Raw genomic sequence first — 21,501 nt, 5'->3', positions numbered from 1 at the left:
TATGCCAAATCACTTACTTGAAATATGTTACTAATTGTATTCAGATGGATACAAACAAACTTAAGAAAATTGAAAACATCAATTTTCACAGATAGTTATTTTCACTTACATGTTTTTGTTTGAGTAAGAATTGTGTGAACCAATAAAATAAAATAAAAAATATTACATTTTGCACATTTTCAATGATTTTAAATGCAAAAGCGAACAAAAAATAAAATCATATTTTTTACAATTTTCTATTTCATCAGCGTAAATCTGGCGAAATTGCAGGATACTAACGGTATTATTATCACAAAAACAACGATTTTATTATTACTACATTATCGTATAATAGTTTTTATACAGCATTTTATTGGTTAAAGTTCGGCATTTTTACAGTTTTTTTACAGTATTTTTTTGGTAAAAGTTCGGTATTGTTATAGTTTTTTTGCAGCATTTTTTCGGTAAAAGTTCGGCATTTTTATAGTAATATTACTGTAGTAATCTGGTAACTCTACAGCATAAGTGCAGTAAGTATATGGCATAACTGCAGGAAAAAATCTGGCCAAAATAACCATTTTAATACCAAATTATTACGGTAAATTTACGGCATGTGCATAAATCCCGAAAATTTACGGCATTTTTACGGCATTCGCAAAACTGCGAGGGAAATACGTCATCAGCGACTTGTATGGTAAAATATTTATTTATTTATTTTATTTTCAAATTTTCACATAAGGGTTTGAACGGAATTCAATATCAAAATCAATTATGATTTATCAAATTAATAATCAATTATTAAACAACTACGGTACATATCTTCTTTTAATACTTTTTTCATGATACGAAATTCAATTAATTGATACTAATAAATAAAAAATCGCGTGACCTTGACAAGTCCGTTGTAAAGCACAACCTTTCCGCTTCGCGTTCGAGGCGTGCAATATAAAACTTTATTATTAATATTTCTGAAAGGAATGAATTTTTAAAAAATTTAATTTTTCCTGCTACTATATTTGAGCGCCCTGCACGCGCCCACAAAATAGTATACAGGCCTGATGTTTACATCTGACAAAATAAAAAGTTACTAAATGGCAAATATAATGCTGAAATTTATTAAAGAAACTACGCTCAACTGGGTATTTATAATTACTGTAAGTAATTTTTTTAATATTCTACGTGTCTTTAAAATTACTTGTGCGTTGGCTTATTTTGGATAAATATTAAAATTATTTTTTAATTACTCATATAAAATAAATATGCTATTGACAGTTCAAGGTCAATGAAAATATTATTTTCCAATCTCAGGTTTTAAATTTTTCTTAAACTAACTAATGATTTTAAAAAATAATCTTAATTGTTTTATTCATTACAAAATTTATATTTTTTGCATCTGCTTATTTTAAATAATTTTAATTTAATTATAAAGTTTTTCAGCCCTAGTACTTTTTTAGTGCGGCTGCTGGCCACCAGGCAGCGCCACATTTTTTTGCAAAAAAGTGGGGGACACCCTTGGAGAATGGCCTTCTTTTGCTTTAAATAGAACTCTCAAGTACATCACACATCAGTTACAAAACAAGTTTTATAGATAACAGTCCACATTAGAAATACGATCAACTTTTTATTGAGATACTCATTGAACAATGAGATACTTAATGTTATTCGGTTTCATAAGCTGTGTCTTGTCATCAGAAGAAATATCCCCAAGAATCATAATTGTCGGCTCTGGCGTATCTGGTATCGCTGCAGCTTCAAGACTCATTCAAAATGGATTCAACAATATTACTATATTTGAAGCAGAAAATCGAATGGGTGGAAGAGTTTATTCTGTTGAAATCGGTAAAACATGATTTTTTTAATTTATATATGTCAAAATAATGTCTTTATTGCTGTTCCCATGAAAAATCTTTGTATAAAACTTTTTGCTTAAATTGGCCTGGGAAAAATTTGTAAAATATCATTAAATTTTATTGGCTGTAATTATTGTTTAAAAAATATTAGATAGATAACAAAATTAAATTATAACCCTGGCGGACCCAATATTACGGTAGAATTACGTTAAGTTACCGCAGATTACTGTACTACACGGAGAGACAATTATGGTAACAGTTACAATATATTATGGGAATGGTTCCTATACTGCATAGTAACCGGTTTTTTTCACATGTTAATTATAGGGACGGCACCCATATATATTATGGTAATAATTCCCATAATATTTAGAAAGTATAATAAATTTTTAACTTCCTGCTAAGAAAATCGACGATTTTCAAAAATTTCGGGTAGTTATTGTTTTTACCCCGATTTTCGAAAATCGAGTTTTCATCAGATGTCGACGTTTTGAGGTCCTAGGAAGCTATTCTGACTATTTTCAGAATGATGTCCGAGTGTGTGTGTGTGTGTGTGTGTGTGTGTGTGTGTGTGTGTGTGTGTGTGTGTGTGTGTGTGTGTGTGTGTGTGTGTGTGTGTATGTAAACTCTTTGTAACTTTTGAACTAATCAATCGATTTGAATGGTTGAGGTAGCAATCGAAAGAGCTTGTTGGCCATCAACTTTCCTGGAAATTTCAGATTATTTGATCGAAAAGACTCGAAAATATTTGTGAATTACGAAAAAAAAAAAAATTTTTTTTTAGTTTTTTATTGATTTCTCAGTAACGACATCTACGATCGACTTAAAAATCTCATCAGCTTTAGTACTCAATAAAACGCGTCAATTGCCACCTTAACCGTCTTAATCGGTTTATTTGTTCGAGAGATATCGTTTGAGAAAAAATCGTAAAAAACGTTTTTTTTTTCGAAAACAAAACGACACAAAAGTACTTTCGAGCTCGAAGAGCTCGAAAATGTATCTGAAACAATTTTTCGAACTCAAGGAGCATGACATATGCGGGAAGTTTTGGGGCTGGCCCGCAGGGTCAACCGACAGACAGATTTTTTTCTTGTTATAAGCGTTTTTTTATATACGTAAAATTTTGTAATATCCCTGCTTAAAAAATCCGATAGATTCTCATAAAAAAATTTTTATGAGAATGAATCATTTATTCAAGTTTAGTGTAATAAAATTGTTTTATACTTCGATTTTTAATATAATATAGCATTAATCCAGTATGAGTCATTAAATTCAATCATCACAAATTACTATTTTTTAAGAAAAACAATTTAATTACTTTTGACACATTAGTTCTCAAGGTCCCAGCAATATTTAGTGATAACGTTAAAATAAAAAAAAAAAAAACTTTATTTATTATCCCTGAACATTGCTCGAGGCATCAAGTAAGATTGAAAAAAAAATTATGTTACTCTTGATCTTTGTTAAATTATTGACTATAACTTGTGCAACAGGGGAATTAATTCAATTATCATGCTCACCACACGGAGGAAAAATTATAGTAACTGTTCCAAGTACGTTTATGAAATATCATCCCATACCGTTATGGTAATGATTACTTGGGATTATGGGATATAGACCCATACTTTCTGGGAAAGTTTCCATAAGTATTGGAACAATTCCTATCATTATGGTAACAGTTCCCATATCGCATGTGAAAGAGTCATGGTAATGATTACCAAACTCATAGGAATAGTTCCCATAAGCAAATAGGAACCAATCCTATAAACACATTGTACCGGTTCCTAAGCGTATATGGCAATGGTTACCATAATACTATGGTAATCATTCCCATAATGCATGGGAATTATTACCATTATATTATGGTAACCATTCCCATACTATTATGGTAACTATTCCCATAATATTATGGTAATCGTTACCTATAGATTCACTGAAAAATGTAGGTCGATATATTTTTTCAAGTAGAGTCATTTATTTTCTTGAATTGAGACTAGAATTTTTTTAAGTCAAGAAAAAAAATCATCAATGGGAGAATTTTATGTCTTCCGTTAAGTAAATATTTGCATGATTCAAAAAAAGTAATTTTATTAAGCTAAGATTATAATTCATTTAAATCAAAATTAAAATTTTCTCATTACAATAGACCGTTGTCTTGAGTCGATAATGTAGTTTTCTCAAACTGAGAGCAAATGTTCTTCTGTCACGCAAAAAAAGTTCTTGGTTTGAGATGTTGATATATATTGTGACAATTTACTATACTCACCAACCAAGACAGAAAAGTATCTTGTTTTGATAGTTTTTTTTACTTGGTTAGAAACAAAATATATTTGATTTGAAATAAATATTCTTAAACCAAGATTATTTAACTTGAATTAAAATTTAATTATTCTTGATACAATATTTTATAATATTAGTCGAAGAAAATGTTCTCGGATTAAAAAAACCCAATTATTCAGCCCAAGAATACAAAAATGAAGGCGAAAATTATCTTGGGCCAAGTCAACCTTTTTTTCTGTGTACATATTATTGAGGGTTTGGCAACGTCGCGGAAGCAGCTGAGAGAAAAAACAAAGATAGAAATACATTAATAAGAGAGACGAGATTAGAAATAAATTTTTCCCGCTTTAATTTGAATATCGATGTGTAAGAAGTTAGAACGCGCTGTTGCCGAATCTTTTATTAAATCATATGAGTCAAAAATAACCAAGTCATTTCATTTCTTCCCTCGCAGATTTGAATCACGGTGGAAACACCGTGGAAATGTGAACACCGTGGATCCACCGTGGTTACACGGTGGGTTTGCTCCATTTTACCACCGTGTATATATCGTGTTTCCACTGTGATTACGCGAAGTATCTACTGTAATTCCACGGTGACTTTGTGCGATTTCACCACCGTGGTTCCACGGTGTATCCACTGCCTACACGGAGAAAAAAATTATAGTAACTGTTCCTAGTACGTTTATGAAATATTATCCCATACCGTTATGGTAATGATTACTTGGGATTATGGAATATAGACCCATACTTTCTGGGAAGGTTTCCATAAATATGGGAACAATTCCTATCATTATGGTAACAGTTCCCATAAGCAAATAGGAACCAATCCTATAACCACATTGTGACGGTTCCTAAGTGTATATGATAATGGTTACCATAATATTATTGGAATGGTCACCATAATATTTAGAAATTATACTAATTTTTTTTTTGTATATTTAATCTTTTTGTGAAACTATATTACAATAAAATATTATTTTCGGTCAGATAAAAATTAATTTGTAAATAATAATAATAATAAATAACTTCATAATAATTTACACTGCAAAATTCTATAGAAAAAAAAATTATTATAATTTCTAAATATTATGGTTACCATTCCCATAATATTATGGTAACCGTTCCCATAATATTATGGTAGCCATTCCCATAATATTATGGTAACGATTACCATAATTCCATAGGAACTATTCCGATACCATATGGGAATTATACCTATAATTATAGAAATGGTTACCATAATATATATGGGTGCCGTTCCTATAATCAACATTTCAAAAATACCGGTTACCATGCAGTATGGGAACCATTCCTATAATAAATTGTAACTGTTACTATACTTTTCTCTCCGTGTAATCACAGTGAAAACACCGTGTACACACGATGGTAAAGCCACCGTGGAATCACGGTGGATACACCGCGTAATCACAGTGGTAAAATGGAACAAACTCACGGTGTTTCCACCGTGATTCAAATTTGCGAGGGTTTCTTTAATTAAATATGTAATAAATATTAATTTATGAATTCGTTATGTTATTATAAATTAAAATAATGAATTTTCGTAACTATTAGGAGAATTTAGCAAAGACAAAAATTCAAACACTACTTTGACTCACTAGTATCGGTCGAACCTCTTCAACGTAATATCAAATCCGCCGGGAAATTAGATCTTATACACTGAAAAAATAGTGCCGCTAAAAGTCTAAAGTCAGTGTCATGCAGTCAGAGTTATAAAAATAATTAACTTCATTATTATTAAATAAGATTTATACTTTATAAAATTGGTTACTTTGTTTAATATTATTCGCTTAAAAAAAACTTAACTCGCATTAAAAAAAGTCATCTTTACTGTTATGACATATCAACTAAAAGACATATATAAGGTTATAAAATTCAGCTGACGTTGCTCTATTATGTACAATCGTAAATTATATCAAATCTTGCAGAATTTCTTAACCAATTTTCTTAAGCTTTGTGAAATTTTATGAAAAGTTTTTTTCCGTATTTTTTTATTGACTCTCTATTGTATATTGAAGGTGAGTATTTAGCTGACTTCGGAGGTGAATGGGTAACGGGAGAAGTTGGAAATGTTGTATTTGAACTAGCTTGGCCATTAGGACTGTTACAAAGATCTGATGATAACAAAGAATGGACTCAAACAATTAGAATGTTTGGATCTTCCGGTAATGAAATACCTCAACATGTAGTGACTCCATTAATGGAATTCTTTGATGATTTAACGAGTTCTAACCATGGTGGTATTGATGATTTAAAAACGGGCTCATTTGGTGAATATGCTGAAATAAAGTAATTATATTATGTTTGTTGAAATGAAATGATAATTTATTGTTCTTTAAATTAATATTTTAAAAAACCAATTTTTTAGAATAAATGAATATTTCAAAAATCATTCAGAAATAACGGCTGACCTGCACCAGCCCCTGCTACATTTATTAGAACTGTTGAAAATGGCGGACGATGCGGCAATAAGTTGGAATGAAGTTTCGGCAGTAAAAGTATTAAATTACCCAGAATGTGAAGGCGATCAAGTAATCAATTGGAAAGAACGTACATACTCTACTATTTTAGATATACTTATGGTTTGTTTTTACCCCCTATTGATCATGGAACTCTTAGCAAATTATTAGTAATACATAATTATTATTGTAGAAAAAATATCCAAATCCAGAGGAAGAACTTCCAATAAGAAATCTAACTAAACTGAATACCAAAGTAATTGAAATAAAATTTGATGAAACTCCCATAAAGGTAACAACGGCTGATGGAGAAGAACATTTTGCTGATCACGTGATAGTAACACCATCTTTAGGTGTTTTGAAGAAAAATTACAACAAATTATTTAATCCGCTGTTGCCTGAAAATAAACTTAACGCAATTAAAGTAATTGTTACTCCAACAAATATATACTGAGAGAAAAAATTTATATTTTTATGAGACAATGCTCGACTTAAGTATTTCAGTTACTTAACTCTTTAACGGTGGTCAGACAAAATCATACCCGCGGCGCCTAAGTGGGAATTGCCTACAACGCTCACAGTCCCCACAACCTCAGACCTAGTTAGGAATCTTGAGGCCCGTAGCCTTTGACGTCAGGGCCTACCTCTAGCCTGTGTCAAAGTTCACCCCCACTAGAGAAGGGTATTTTGATGCGGATGAAGAAGAGGAATTATAGATTAATTCTCAGGTTCAATAATGTTAAATAAGTATTTGGTCCTATCTACTATCGAGTGAAATATATTAAAGTGTTTTTCTCATATGAATTTAATGTTTTTTTTCTCAGTGTAATTGTTGAATTTACGAAATAATTTCAATGAAAAAATTTTTTAGAATCTTTCATTCGGAGGTACTGCTAAAATAATTATTTATTATGAAAATCCTTGGTGGTTAAACGATCCAATATTTGGCCGGAGTATATATTGGACTGAAAAAGACAGAAAAGAATTAGAAAACGATGTATGAATTTCATAATTTTTTATGCGTTACAATTAATTATTCAATAATTAAACAACATTATTTTTAGCCTCAGAAAAAATGGATGCTTGGTGTGTCTCTATGTACTAGGATTGAGCATAAACCAAAACTGCTTCTTTTCTGGGTAAGTGGACCTTACGTACGTGAAATGGAACTCACTCCGGAAGGATTATTTCAAGAGCAAGTAAAACAGCTCATGAATAAATTTTTTGGAAAAACTTATAATCTAACTGAGCCGACTATAATAAAAAGGTGCGGTCTTATTTAATTATAAAAGTTAACCTATAAATTGAAAAATTAATTTTCCTTTTCTTTTAGAACCCTTTGGAACACAAATGAAAACTTTCTTGGAACGTACAGTTTCCCCGGAATACAAGACTCTATTGCTGGTGCTCGTACCGAAGATTATGCTGAACCACTCATGCAAAATGATAAACCTGTAAGGATATTAGAATTTATTGAATTTCGGAGGTGGAATAGACAATTCATTGTTCAATTCTTTCTTATAGATACTGCTCTTTGCTGGAGAAGGTACATCTATTCATTACGGTATGGTCAATGGTGCAATTGAAACAGGATGGCGTGAAGCTGATCGCTTAGTAAATTACTATAATATAAGAAATTAATGAAAATTTATTTGATAATAAGAAAAATGATATACTTATGGACAAATTATAAAAGATAATTTGTTTTTTCATTGTTTCAATAAAAAATTCTTCAAACAGCTAACACAGGTGTTGATTTGATACATTTTTTCTTAGCGGGAAGTTGAAAAAATAATGTTTGCAGTGACTTGCTCTCTAAATATGAATTAGCGAAAATAAGTGGATATTTACTAATTCCAAGTGCAAACTGAACCACTAATTTCGAAAAGTTCGATTGGCACTCAGAATTAAAGAATATTCATTTGTTCAAGTTTAGTGAAATCAAATTTTTTTATACTTCGATTTTCAATATAATAGCATTAAACTAGTATCAGCCATTAAATTCAATTATCACAAATTACTATTTCTAAAAAACTGCAATTTTATTACTTTCAACACATTACTTCTCAAGGTCCCGGCAATCTTTAGTGATAACGTTAAAATAGAAAGAAAAAATTTATTTGTTATCCCTGAACATTGCTCGAAGCATCAAGTAATATTGAAAAAAAAAATTATGTTACTCTTGATTTTTGTTAAATTATTGATTATAACTTGTGCAACAGGGAAATTAATTCAATTATCATGCTCACCAGACGAAACACCGGTACGTATAATTAATAATAGGTATATATACTAAAATATTTTTTCATTTACAAATAATTATATTTGTATTATAAGCCCGTATGAAAATAACATATATACCCTCGCAGTTTTGCGAATGCCGTAAAAATGCCGTAAATTTTCGGGATTTATGCACATGCCGTAAATTTACCGTAATAATTTGGTATTAAAATGGTTATTTTGGCCAGTTTTTTTCCTGTAGTTATGCAATATACTTTCTGTACTTATGCTGTAGAGTTACCAGATTACTACAGTAATATTATTATAAAAATGCCGAACTTTTACTGGAAAAATGCTGCAAAAAAACTATAACAATACCGAACTTTTACCAAAAAAATGCTGTAAAAAAACTGTAAAAATGCAGAACTTTTACCAATAAAATGCTGTATAAAAACTATAATACGATAATGTTACAATAATGAAATCGTTGTTTTTGTGATAATAATACCGTCAGTATCCTGCAATTTCGCCAGATTTACGCTGATAAAATAGAAAATTGTAGAAAAATATGGTTTTATTTTTTGTTCGCTTCTGCATTTAAAATCATTGAAAATGTGCAAAATGTAATATTTTTTATTTTATTTTATTGGTTTACACAATTCTTACTCAAACAAAAACATGTAAGTGAAAATAACTATCTGTGAAAATTGATGTTTTCAATTTTCTTAAGTTTGTTTGTATCCATCTGAATACAATTAGTAACATATTTCAAGTAAGTGATTTGGCATAATGGCTACCAGATCAGACTTTGAACAAATAGGTCTCGGGATTGAGTCCACGAGTTAACGGGTATTTTTTTTTTTTTTTTTTTTTTTTCATGACAGTTATTTAATATATAACTTTATAAGGTTCTATATAATTATATAAAATTATATATAACTGAATAAAATTTTATATAATTATATATAAATTTTTTTACGGGTAGAACGGTTGATGTTGCAAAAATGCCGAAAATACACTATAAATATGCTGTATAATTACTGTTTTAATTCTGTGAAAATACCGTATTTTTTCTGTTTTATTACCGTAAATATTAGGAATTTATTTAGTAAATTTTTGGTAATAATACGGCAAAAAAACTGGCTAAAATAACTCGAGTCATACCATATTTATGCAGTATTTATACCGTATAATTCCGGTATTATTTCGGTATTTCCAAAACCGCGAGGGTAGTCAAAATATATGTAAAAATATATGATAAAGATCAGAAAATATATGTGGCCAATTTAACTACACGGAAAATAAATTGTAGTTATGGCAACAACAACAACTGGAGTTCCATTTACCACAGGATGTAGTATGACATGAGACAACTCTAAATTGTGGTTAGATTTACTACAATATTGTAGTTAAGCGTCAACTATAGAAAAAAGTAAGATATGCCACGGTATGCGATATTTGTAACTCCAATTGTAGTTCAATTTACTCAATATGCAGTTACGTAAAAATAAACGGTATATAACCTAAAATTTTTATAAATTATTTTTAAAAATCACTTATCGAAATATTTGTATATACTAAACATGGTAATTATTTACAAATAGGGTCCGCCCACGCTAGGCCATGTTAATTTTTTTTTATCAAATTGATCAATTTTTTTTTTAATTGCTCATTGTTTCATGTACTTTAAAAAAAAGAAATACATCAATATTATCAAAAAAGATAAAATAGAAATTTTATCCAAAAATATGAAAGCCATTTTTTTTTCCAACTTTTAAAGGCAAAAAAGCTATTGAAATCTTTATTTTTTTTTACGACATTTTTTATCATAAATGCGCCGTAAGAATAAGCAGAATAAAAAAAAATTTTTTGTTAATTTTTGGGTTCTAAAAAAGGTAGATGATTATTTATGAGACGCTTTAATAATTGAATATACACAACAGATTAAACTCAAAATGGCGGAATAGCGAGAAGTGCTCCTTCTGTAGTGCTCTCAACTCCCGCCTGGAGTATTTGTTACTGCAGTGTGCAGTAGAATTAACCGCAAAATAGGAGTAAATTCAACTTATTAACTTAATAAAATTTGTCGCATATTTAGTAACTTTTATCATTTATGTGGTATTTTTAACTACAAACACATTTACTGCAATTTTGTTGTAAATGATACTACATATTATTTTCCGTGTATATTTTGAGCCAATGTTAAAGTATAGGCCCGGCTGGCTACTGGTTAGAAGCTGATTACCGGTGCTCTTACCCTATTGTTTTTTCATACGGGAAGGGCAGGAAAGGGAGCGAAACGAGGTACTTCAGGAAATATTAAGTTTTCGAGGACGCGAATACGTTAAATCTTTTTAACTTCCTGTCAAGAAAATTGAAAATTTTTCCGAAAAAAAAGAGAAGTCATTGCTTTAACATCGATTCTCAAAAACCGACTTTTTAGCAAATGTCGAAGTTTAGAGGTCCTAGAATGCTATTCTGATATTTTCAGAGAAACATCTGTATGTGTGTGTGTGAGAGGGGGGGGGGGTTATACGGATGTAAACCTCTCATATCTTTTTTATAAATTAACTGATCTAGATAGTTCTTGCAGCATTTGAAAGAAATTGAAAAAATATCATAACATAAATTTGATAATTATGTTTGCGATTTTAATAAATTTATAAATCATTTTATTCACAGTGTCGTCGAAACGGTCAATGCTGTTCGAACTCTTGTATCGCTTCTGAATATTCAACGTCTAAAGTTTGTGGTTCTCTTTATAATACTGATGTGATAATAACTAAAATAACAACTAGTTTAGAAGACACGGAAATTTATCAACCAACGAAACAATGTCTGCCAATGGCAAAAATGGTATGCTAAGCGAAAGAATATTAATATTAACATGAAATAAATAATACACTATTATTTTTTGACAAATTATTTCGATTGATTACAGTGTTCATCTCACGATCAATGCTGTTCAAACCTTTGTGGCATAATGAATTTTAAAAAAACTCGTTTGTGTGTAATAGATTATAATAAGTACAGAAAACCAAATTAATTGCATTATGCTGAGAAATATGTAAACCTCAGTCAAAGGCAGATTTAATTTTTCAAAATGCGCAAAATATATCGATAATAAAATAGTCTCTGTTGATTTCTTATTCAATAAAATTTAGTGGAAAGTTTAAAGTTTTTACTGGGGCTTTGAGGTACAATATAGAAAAAAACTAAGATTTGAAAATAATCTGAATGACTGACGAGTCACTATTGGTTAGATAAGTCATAAATTAAAATAGTACTACACCCTCTTATAGGAAGAAACAATTGGCCCAAGCTTGGCTGAGGCTTGGCGCAAGACTTATCAACTCTGGGGAAAGCTTGAAATTCAAGCTTGACCCAAGTCTGTCTAAGCATCGAAATGATAACACCAAGCCAAGCTTGAGTGACAGCACTGTGCCAAGACTGCATCTTAGTATTAGCCCAATATCGAGAGCCAGTATTGTACCACGACTGTTGCTAAATAAGTACCTATGCTTATTAAAAATAAATTTATCAAAAAAAAAGAAAAATATTGGTAGACATGTGCGTGATGATAACATATGGAAATAAATTTGTACACAGAAATTAGGTAGATCAATGAAACTTATTTTTTTTTGCATTTGCTGGGTCTCGAACCTGGTCCTTCAAGGTTGGTAGTCAAGCGTCTTATCCACTAGGCTGCTACGCTATTCACAGAATCCAGAGTTTTTTAGGTACTATTTGTTATTTCGACTGGTAAACCAAGACTTGTCACTTAAGTAATGGCTGAACCTTGCCCCAAGGCTGGCAAACCAAAGCTTTTCACTTGAGTATTGGCTGAATCTCGGCCCAAAACTGGCAAGCCAAGGCTATAAATTAAGAACGATAAGTCAAAGGCAGAACTCTTAATTTGGAAAAATTCTTCTCAGCTTCCGAGCCCCAACTTCAGTCTGGCGACGGGTAGTGTAACAGTGCGATCCTGATTTTGAGGACGTGAGAGATGAGGCTTTCCATCTTTGTCACATGTCTTATTATTTTCAGCCTAGCTTTGTCTCCAGACCAATGACCGGATAGGGGTAAGTCTCGCGCAGCAGGAAACTGTAAGAAAGTCCCCTACGCAAGAGTGCGATCAGCTAGGGCTTAACCGCCCCAAAGACTTATTCACTCGAACCTTAAGTAAGAAACAGAACCTTATATTAAGTCTATTACAATAAATAGTAAAATTATAAAAGACAAAGTAAGTCTCATTAGTGATACATTATTACTAAGTGATCGAAGTGTGGAGGTAAACTTTTTCCCAGGAGATGGCTGCGATCCAGTCCTGTCTTAAGATGTAAGGTCTCAAATTATAAATGACATCTAGTAGAGCATTTAAGTAACATAACCCAGGTCATAATATCTAGCCTCAATCGAGCCTCACTGAGTAAAAAATGCATTTTGAGCCTCAATGAACCTCAATAAGCCTCGATGAGCCTCATATGAACCTAGTCTCGACTATATATTTAAATTCGAATACAATTATTTGAGGCTCTTTGATCCCCGCATTTGAGGCTCGAAATGCTTTTTTTACTGAGTGAGGCTAGATTGAGGCTAGGAATTATGACCTAAGAAAAATTAGAAATTCAATAAAATTAGGCTAGTTTTTTTATTTAATTGAGGTGAAAGGTACACGGAGAAAACGAGTCTCGAAAATATAGTAATAATTGCAATATTTTAGTAAAATTTACTAACAGAAATGAATAAATACATTTCATTTTGTAATTATTCCAAAACGTTTAGTAAAATTTACAGTTCAGTAATTATTACAATATGCAGATTTTAAAATTTCCTATACGTAATAGATTTTTTACTATCATGATTGAATTTTTTTTAAACAGAGTTGTAAATTTTATTACATCAATTTTTAATAAATACAATACAACGGAAAGTATATTTTACAAAGCAATATAGTAAATATTACATTTCTGAGATTTGATAAATTATTGAACGGAATATAAATTTTGCTATTCATGAAATAAAATTTACTACGTGTATTATGAATTTTATTATGCGCATAAAAAATACTACTAAGTACATAGTATACAAAAATTACTAAACGTTTAGTAATTTTGTACTATGTTGAAACCATATCGTTGTAACCCGGCGAGCGCTCCACTCAGTTCTGCCCAAACGGCTTTGGAATAGTGTGTACTGTTAACCTGTCTTCAGGAAACATAACCTATAAAATTGTATAGTGATTATTTGAGTGAAGGTGAAATATATGTGCATGTGCTTGTGATTAAAAAAAGTGAAAATGGAACTGCCGGTTATAGACGCTCCTTTGGAATCTAACAGCATCTTAATATTTATTATATTATTATATATAATCATAATTAATGTCTTTTCCTACAAATACACAACATATTGTACTATGACAATAACTTTTTAAATTAAATGTTTTGTTATAACAATAATAGCAAATTGAATCATTTATTTATCCTTTATAGACTCACTGAATTTTTTATGATGAATAATTTTTAAATTAGATAAATAGTTATAAATCTAGTTAACACTAAATTGTCAACTAGTGTACAGTCAACTATGCTCGAATCAATGATTTCAAATTAATTAATTATACTTTAAAAATGTAATTGTTTATAAATCTTTATAATAGTCACATATATATATTTGTTTATAAGTATGAAAAGATTCATATATTAAGATAAAAAAATGCATTATGTATTTATTAATAATTCGTATAAATATATTATTTTTTACAATCAGTTAATTTTAATTCTTACTTTTCAAATTACGGAAGCTTATTGTAATTATTAATTGCAATTATTCCTAAGCAGGTTTTGTACTATTCCATATTTGCGATGTATATTTTACTAAAGAGTATAGTAAATATTCCAATATTCGTACTTTCAAAATTACTAAACGACTTACAATTATTACTAATGAGGTTTTTTACTATTTCATATTTGAGATGTATATTTTACTAAACAGTATAGTAAATATTCCTTTATCCGTATTGTAAAAATTACTAACCACGATAAGTATAATATACTAATGTGATTAATAATATTTCCTATATTTTCAATAGCGGTTCAACATTACAATCTAAATATAGTAATTTTTACCTATATTTTTTAGTAAAAATTACTATATTTTTTTCTCCGTGTAATGGTTCAATAAATAATAAAAGTATATTGATTATTGAAAATATCACATGATCATTCGTGGTGTGTCCTTTTAGAATTTCTGAATACTATTATTATTAGTCCCATCCAGATCTCCATGATGAATTTTGGAAATTACTGTCATTTATTTTATCTATTAGTTCTTGCGAAGGAAAATCAGCCATAACGATAATCAATGCACGATGAGGATTTGCAAAACGTTGCGTCATTAGATAATTTAAAGGCATTGGACAAGACTGCTGATATTCATATCCACCATCTCTAGCGATTATACGTCGATCATAATGAATATCGAAGAAGCTTATATCATTAATATAACATTTATAACTTTTTGAATAACTCGCTTTCAATGTTTCAGTTATATGTTTTAATTTATCTTTTGTATTTATAATGGTATACGATCTTCTATAAATAACATCATCATTTTGAATATAACACTGACGGTTAGAATCAAAAGTACAATTCTTGAATGAATAATCCAAACTTGCCAATAAAATTTTACCCCGATGTTTTACAATAGTGTCAGTTAGCTTCCAATTTTTAACTAAACGCTTTCCAGCTCCATCAGAACTTTTTATGTAATAATTAAGAATTTCACAATTGCTTAAGGTTACACCATATTCCGAAGGATAATTTTGTCGTAAAAACATCACTATAAATTCACCAGGATTGTAATCAAGAAATTTGTTGATTGACGTTAATACGTCAGAAAATTTAATATTTGTCTTAGCATATTCTGCTTGAACTTCAAACATATTAAATTGTGGTCGTATGCCAATGTCCAGAACTCGAATTCCATATTTCAACTGCTGTACGATGTTTAAATCTTGGGTTATAGCGTAGGGTTTACTGGCACTGTACGAAAATGATAAATGCGTGCCAATAAGGGCAAGATCATTTAATTTTTTATAATCCGGCAATTTTACTAAATAGCTAACACGTTGTAGATACGTTTTGTATGTATACTTTTGACACTGCATACTGCAAGATTCCACGAAATTATTTGGGATTATTGAATAATTTATAAGTGAAAATACGAGTAGCTCTTTTAAAAACATAGTGGATCAGTTATTTGAAAGTATCGAAAGCGAACGGATATAATTATCACTAATATAACTCGTGACAATATTTTAACTGTAAACAATGGTTTTAATTGTAGTTATTATATACTGAAATGATTTACACAATCAAATTATTTTAATCACATTTATTTATATCATTTTATTATAGTAAGTCAGTACTGAAAGTCATAGCATTTAGTTCTTTTTATTTATAACTGAAATTTAAATATAAAATAACTATTTTCACTGATAGATGACACTATTTCACGTCTATTTACATATTTAACTTCCCGCTAGCAAAACTGAAAATTTTAAAAAATTCGGGAAGTTATTGGTTTCACCCCCGATTTTTGAAAATCGAAATTCCAACAGATGTCGACGTTTTGAGATTCTAAGAAGCTATTTTGACTAAATTCAAGATCATGTACGAGTGTATGTAAATATTCTGTAACTTTTGAACGGATGAACTGATTTTGATTTTTGAGGTGTCATTCGACGCGGCTTATTGTTTACTAAAAACACTGAAAATTTGACTTAATCGGTAGGGTAGGTTCAAAAATGTTTTTTTTGGATAACTTTTAATTCGCCCGATGGATTGATTCCAAAATCTAATCAGCTCTAAAACTTTGTAAGCCACGTCGAATGCCACCTCAACCATCAAAACCGGTTCATTCGTTCAAGAAAAATCGTTAACGAAAGAGTTCAAAAAAAACTTTTTTTTTTTAGTATTTTGAAAATTTCTCAACAACGACTCAATAAATCAATTTAAAAATCTGATCAGTTGTAGTACTCAATAAAACGCGTCGATTGCCACTTTGAACGTCTCAATCGGTTTATTCGTTCGAGAGATATCGTTGTAGAAAAAATAGTAAAAAACGTTATTTTTCGAAAACAAAGGCATACAAAAGTATTTTCGAGCTTGAAGAGCTCGAAATGGGCGAGAAATTTTAGGGCTGGCCCACAGGGTCAACCGACAGACCGATTTTTTTTTTTTGGTTTCTTAAATTACTTGAAGCATAATAATCTTGAGCGCAATTTGATCGAAAACTAGAATGTCCAACGGTAAAAGTCAATAATTTCCATTCCTGCCCTATTTAGAGGAAAGAAAGTTGTTAATTTCTTTAACGAAGAAACAAATGATAAAAATTAGCACATGCGCAATTCTTTCCATGAATAGAGGCAAAAATTGTTTTCGGCTCGAGTATGCGATTACGCGCGTGGATTGGAATGTTCTACACGGTAACAAAGAATGAATGCCGTCTACCAATTGGCAATCGGTAGCAGCTACCGACTATTTTTTGATGGCCGCTACTGACTATTTCGGTAGCTACAACCGATTATTTTAGTTCTATTGACCAATTTCAGTGGGCCAAAAAACTATTTTTTAGGGATATTACGCGAGAATTTTAGAAAAAATTCAACTCTGAATCGAAGAGTATTACTTTTTTCTTTTCTATGATGTCATTGTTAATACTATGGCTATTTATTATTGATTCCTTGAATAATTTGAAAAAATTACTTATTAGGACCCAAAAAATATAAAAATCAATTAATTAAAATAACATGAACCAATTAGAACATAAATTAATTTTTTTTTAATAACTTGCATATATATTAATGGTTCCGGGTCAAAAAATTTGATCTGATTTTTTGGTAACAGCAATCGATCATTTTGGTATCGGGTACCGAAATGATCGGTAACTGCTTTTGATTATTTTTTCCCGTGTACTTTTCTCCCTACATGTGTAATATACTTTTGAACTTACTAATTTGTTTTTTCCTGTATAAAATAATCTTGGACACATAAAAAAAAAAAAGCGATAACTTTGACAAAAATAACTTAACAATATCTTTTACGTTTTCTAATTTATCCTTTGATAAACGCATTTAATTCGACGTCATTATTGAGTTATAGGTATTATTTTTAAAGTTTTATTTTTTTTCTATAAAAAATATTAATAGTTTATTTTTATTATACAAATTCATGTTAAGAATTAAAACGCGTTCAATTAATGAACTTTTATTGTTGAGCTCAAGACTTTCAATACATTTCATCTAAATAAATGTTTGTAAAAATATTTTCATGTTTTCGATGAGAAAGTTCTAAAAAAAAAGATGCTTTGGTTATACGGTTACTTCCTACACCGTGCAGAGTTTCGTAAGGAGTAATTGTCAGATTATTGACAAAACTTTATGCCCATTCTTCAAGATCATGATCGAGGAATAAAAAATCTGTTATTACTAATTTTTTGTAAAGCGAAATTTTTTCCGTCCACAATGACTTTTTTATTTTCGTGTTAAAATATCAAAAATATCAGTTGACACGTAATGAAATAAATAATGTAATTATAGAACATTTTATTTTATTACAATTGACAACGAAATGATAGAAAAAAAACAACGAGTTAAAATTATCGTTACCTACTAATTGATGCAATAATTATGTTGGTAAAAATAAGATATTATTTCACGAATGTTGTTTTTTAGTTGAAAAATATTAGTTCGAATTGCTATTTTTTCTTTCTTGGTAGTCATAAAAAAAAATCGATTTGGCACCATGTTGTCAAAGCGGATTTTCATTTTTTCAATTATATTTTATTGTATATTATCGAATAGCCTTGTGGAAATGTGCAATCATAAATGCGAAACACATATATATAAACCGTATTTAGAGCGCATCAAATACTTGGTGAAATTACCGGATGACACAAAATTAAATAATCTTGTACTCATTGGGACTCATCATTCATTATCATATGCTGTTGATGTCAAAGAATCGCAAACACAAGATTTGAACATTGCACAACAATTGAAATATGGAATCCGTGTTTTTGACGTTGGTGTAAAACTACAATCGAGTTTATTCAAAATTTACATAGACAATGCTCCAGCGAACATTGAATTTGCTGAAGCATTAACGGAAATTCAAAAATTTCTTGATCTCAATCCTGGTGAATTTGTAGTTATGTTTTTACGCCAAGTTACTGTTGAATTACTCGAGATAACTAGATCTCATTGTGAAGTAATTGATTATTACATTAAGAACGCTATTGGCGGAAATCGTTTCGTTAAAAAGTGGCATCTAAGTGACACTATTGGACAGCATCGCGGTAAAATTCTATTAGCAAGTTCTGATTATTTATTCACTGAATGTTGTTTTGATCTCAATATTAACTGTCTTATTCAAAATGACGAAATTAATTATAAGACCACAAAGAAACACTTTAATTTATACAATAAGTGGGAATCTATTATTGATTTACTGCAACAAAGTTATAATAAGCGATCGAAATGTCTAATAAATGATATTAGTTTTTCGGATGGTCACAATAGTCGTCGAGCTATCGCTAAAGACGGTGGCTATTATTTCGGAGATAATTGTGCCATTCCACTTAATCATATGGTCACTGAAAATTTTGTATACTCATACATAGCAATGAATATCTACTTGGCCGATTTTCCTACTCAAGAATTAATCGATGTAATAAACGACATTAATTTTCTAAATTCCAGTTGGCGATCTGAGTGGCACTGATCTTACAGTTTAAGGATAATGAAATAGAATCAAAATTACATTTCCATAATCAATAAAGTTTTATTATATCAGAAATTCTAAAGTACTGATTTATTTATTATATTTTTTTTTTTTTTCACCTATACAACAATTTTATTGAAACTTGTGTACTCATACCCGCGAGAAATGAATCATCTATGATTGTAAACCACAGGTCAAAAAATTAGATCTGTTTTAAAATAAATGATAAATTCAAATATTTTATTATTTAATTCAAGTTTATAAATCGTATTTATTTTATATAGGAATTTAATCTGTTTTAAATCGGGTTTAGACCAAAAACAGACTTTTTTTTTTTTTATAATTATTGGCCTGTGTTCAATTATTTTTAAGGACAAAAGCAGACTTTATTGACTATAATTTTTAGACTGCTTTTAATCGCTTTTGGATAAAAAACGGGACTTTTTATAAATATAAATAATAATAATAATCTAGATTTATATATTTATTTTAATTTTTTGATATTTGAAACATGCTAATGCGCTTCTGTAATAAGATGTCACAAGAATTTTGATGTTTTCTAATTCCAAAATATTTTCAATTTTATTCAGTAAATAACAAAAATCTCTTGACATTTTAAGAGTTATTTTATCACTTTCATTTAATGCTATAATAGTCCATTGAAATGTTACATTTTTTAGGCCTTACCTTGCGTTTTTTAGAGGACGTAATTTTATTTTTTTGATGTGTAGGGGGGGTCAGTGTAAAGCTAAAGCCAAGTTTGTGGGGTCGCCACCCTTGTCCCACGGCCGCCATCTTGAAAATAGGGGTTGAAATGGTATTTACGATATATCTCTTAAACTATTTATTTAAAAAAAAAAATTTGTTAACATTTTTGTTGCAAATTAAATTCTCTACAACTTTGGTCCAGTAACTTTTTGTCGTAGAACTATAAATAAAAAAGTTATAAGCGAAAATCTTCAGAAATTTGCGAAAAAATTTTATATTTTTCGATGTAACTGTTTTTTTTATCATTTTACGAAAAAATGATATCTGACCATTTTTGTACATCGTTATTTGAGGAACAACTTTTATTCGCATCATTTTTTCATTAAGTCAATAACTAAGGTTTTACAGCGCTCCGAAGTGAGTACTATTTTTCAGTACTCTTAACTATACCTATATTATACGTGTGTACCTATAATATGTCATCAGTTATTGTTTGTCTTTTTTTTTTCTTTTTTTTTACTTTATTATTACAACTTTTTTAATTACAAATTTTGCAATAAATATGTAGTCAAGACAACTAAAAATTAAGCTGTCCAATTTTCATTAACTGCCGACATCTTTAAACAAAAGATACTGAGTAAGTAGTAAGCAAAACATAATCATCTCTGTAGCTTAATATTTTTTTTATAAATATTGGCCACAAATAAAAATCTTCTGTCCATGATTAAATCCAGTTTTGTCCTTGCAAATTTTCAGAACTAAAATTTTTTAAAGTTCAATAATGAATCTAGTTTTGTCTGCCCGTAACGCAATTATTTTTTAAAACAACAGATCAAAAACAGCTTAAAATTTTTGTAAAAGATCAAAAATAGATCAAATAGTCCAATTAGACTAAAATCAGATCAAATTTTTCTACCGGGGAGCGATTAAGGCAAAACTTATATTAACCTGAGAAAGTCCTCACGGTACTTCAGGCAAATCGAGGAAAAAATTCTAATTGGGTACGGGATGGCCTTCATTTCACATGTATAAAAAACTTTACATACATTAAGTGCAATGACAATAATCAACATTAAGAGCTAGTATACTTTTTATTCTGTTAAAAAAGTGTAATTATCTTTAAAATTAACTCTTGTTATTGAAATAAAAAAAGAAATATTTATCGATAACTTGTCAAATCAACAATATCGTCAACTTTTTT

The 21,501-nt window shown here is 29.7% G+C and overlaps 2 protein-coding genes across 2 annotated transcripts; both read left to right on the top strand.

The window, feature by feature from the left end:
- The first annotated feature begins 1,541 nt into the window (after positions 1-1,541).
- On the top strand, positions 1,542-8,332 carry LOC103572017 (spermine oxidase). Its single transcript, XM_014443857.2, has 8 exons — positions 1,542-1,818; positions 6,148-6,418; positions 6,498-6,711; positions 6,782-7,012; positions 7,460-7,585; positions 7,653-7,855; positions 7,922-8,042; positions 8,113-8,332. The coding sequence occupies exons 1-8, from the start codon at positions 1,623-1,625 to the stop codon at positions 8,227-8,229; spliced, it is 1,479 nt and encodes a 492-aa protein (XP_014299343.1). The 5' UTR covers positions 1,542-1,622; the 3' UTR covers positions 8,230-8,332.
- A 10,351-nt stretch (positions 8,333-18,683) lies between these two features.
- Positions 18,684-19,592, top strand: LOC103572022 (uncharacterized). The gene has a single exon (XM_008550403.1). The coding sequence runs from the start codon at positions 18,684-18,686 to the stop codon at positions 19,590-19,592; it is 909 nt and encodes a 302-aa protein (XP_008548625.1).
- Positions 19,593-21,501: the final 1,909 nt, after the last annotated feature.

The sequence above is a fragment of the Microplitis demolitor genome, chromosome 6, assembly GCF_026212275.2.
Source record: "Microplitis demolitor isolate Queensland-Clemson2020A chromosome 6, iyMicDemo2.1a, whole genome shotgun sequence".
In the NCBI taxonomy this organism is placed as follows: Eukaryota; Metazoa; Arthropoda; class Insecta; order Hymenoptera; family Braconidae; genus Microplitis; species Microplitis demolitor.
This window is presented reverse-complemented; position numbering and strand designations above follow the sequence as displayed.

Coding starts and splice junctions, on each gene's coding strand:
- LOC103572022 (XM_008550403.1), top strand. CDS start 18,684: ATGTGCAATCATAAATGCGAAACACATATATATAAACCGTATTTAGAG.
- LOC103572017 (XM_014443857.2), top strand. CDS start 1,623: ATGAGATACTTAATGTTATTCGGTTTCATAAGCTGTGTCTTGTCATCA. Junction 1,819..6,147: donor AGTTTATTCTGTTGAAATCG/GTAAAACATGAT, acceptor TGTATATTGAAG/GTGAGTATTTAGCTGACTTC. Junction 7,013..7,459: donor ATAAACTTAACGCAATTAAA/GTAATTGTTACT, acceptor AAAATTTTTTAG/AATCTTTCATTCGGAGGTAC.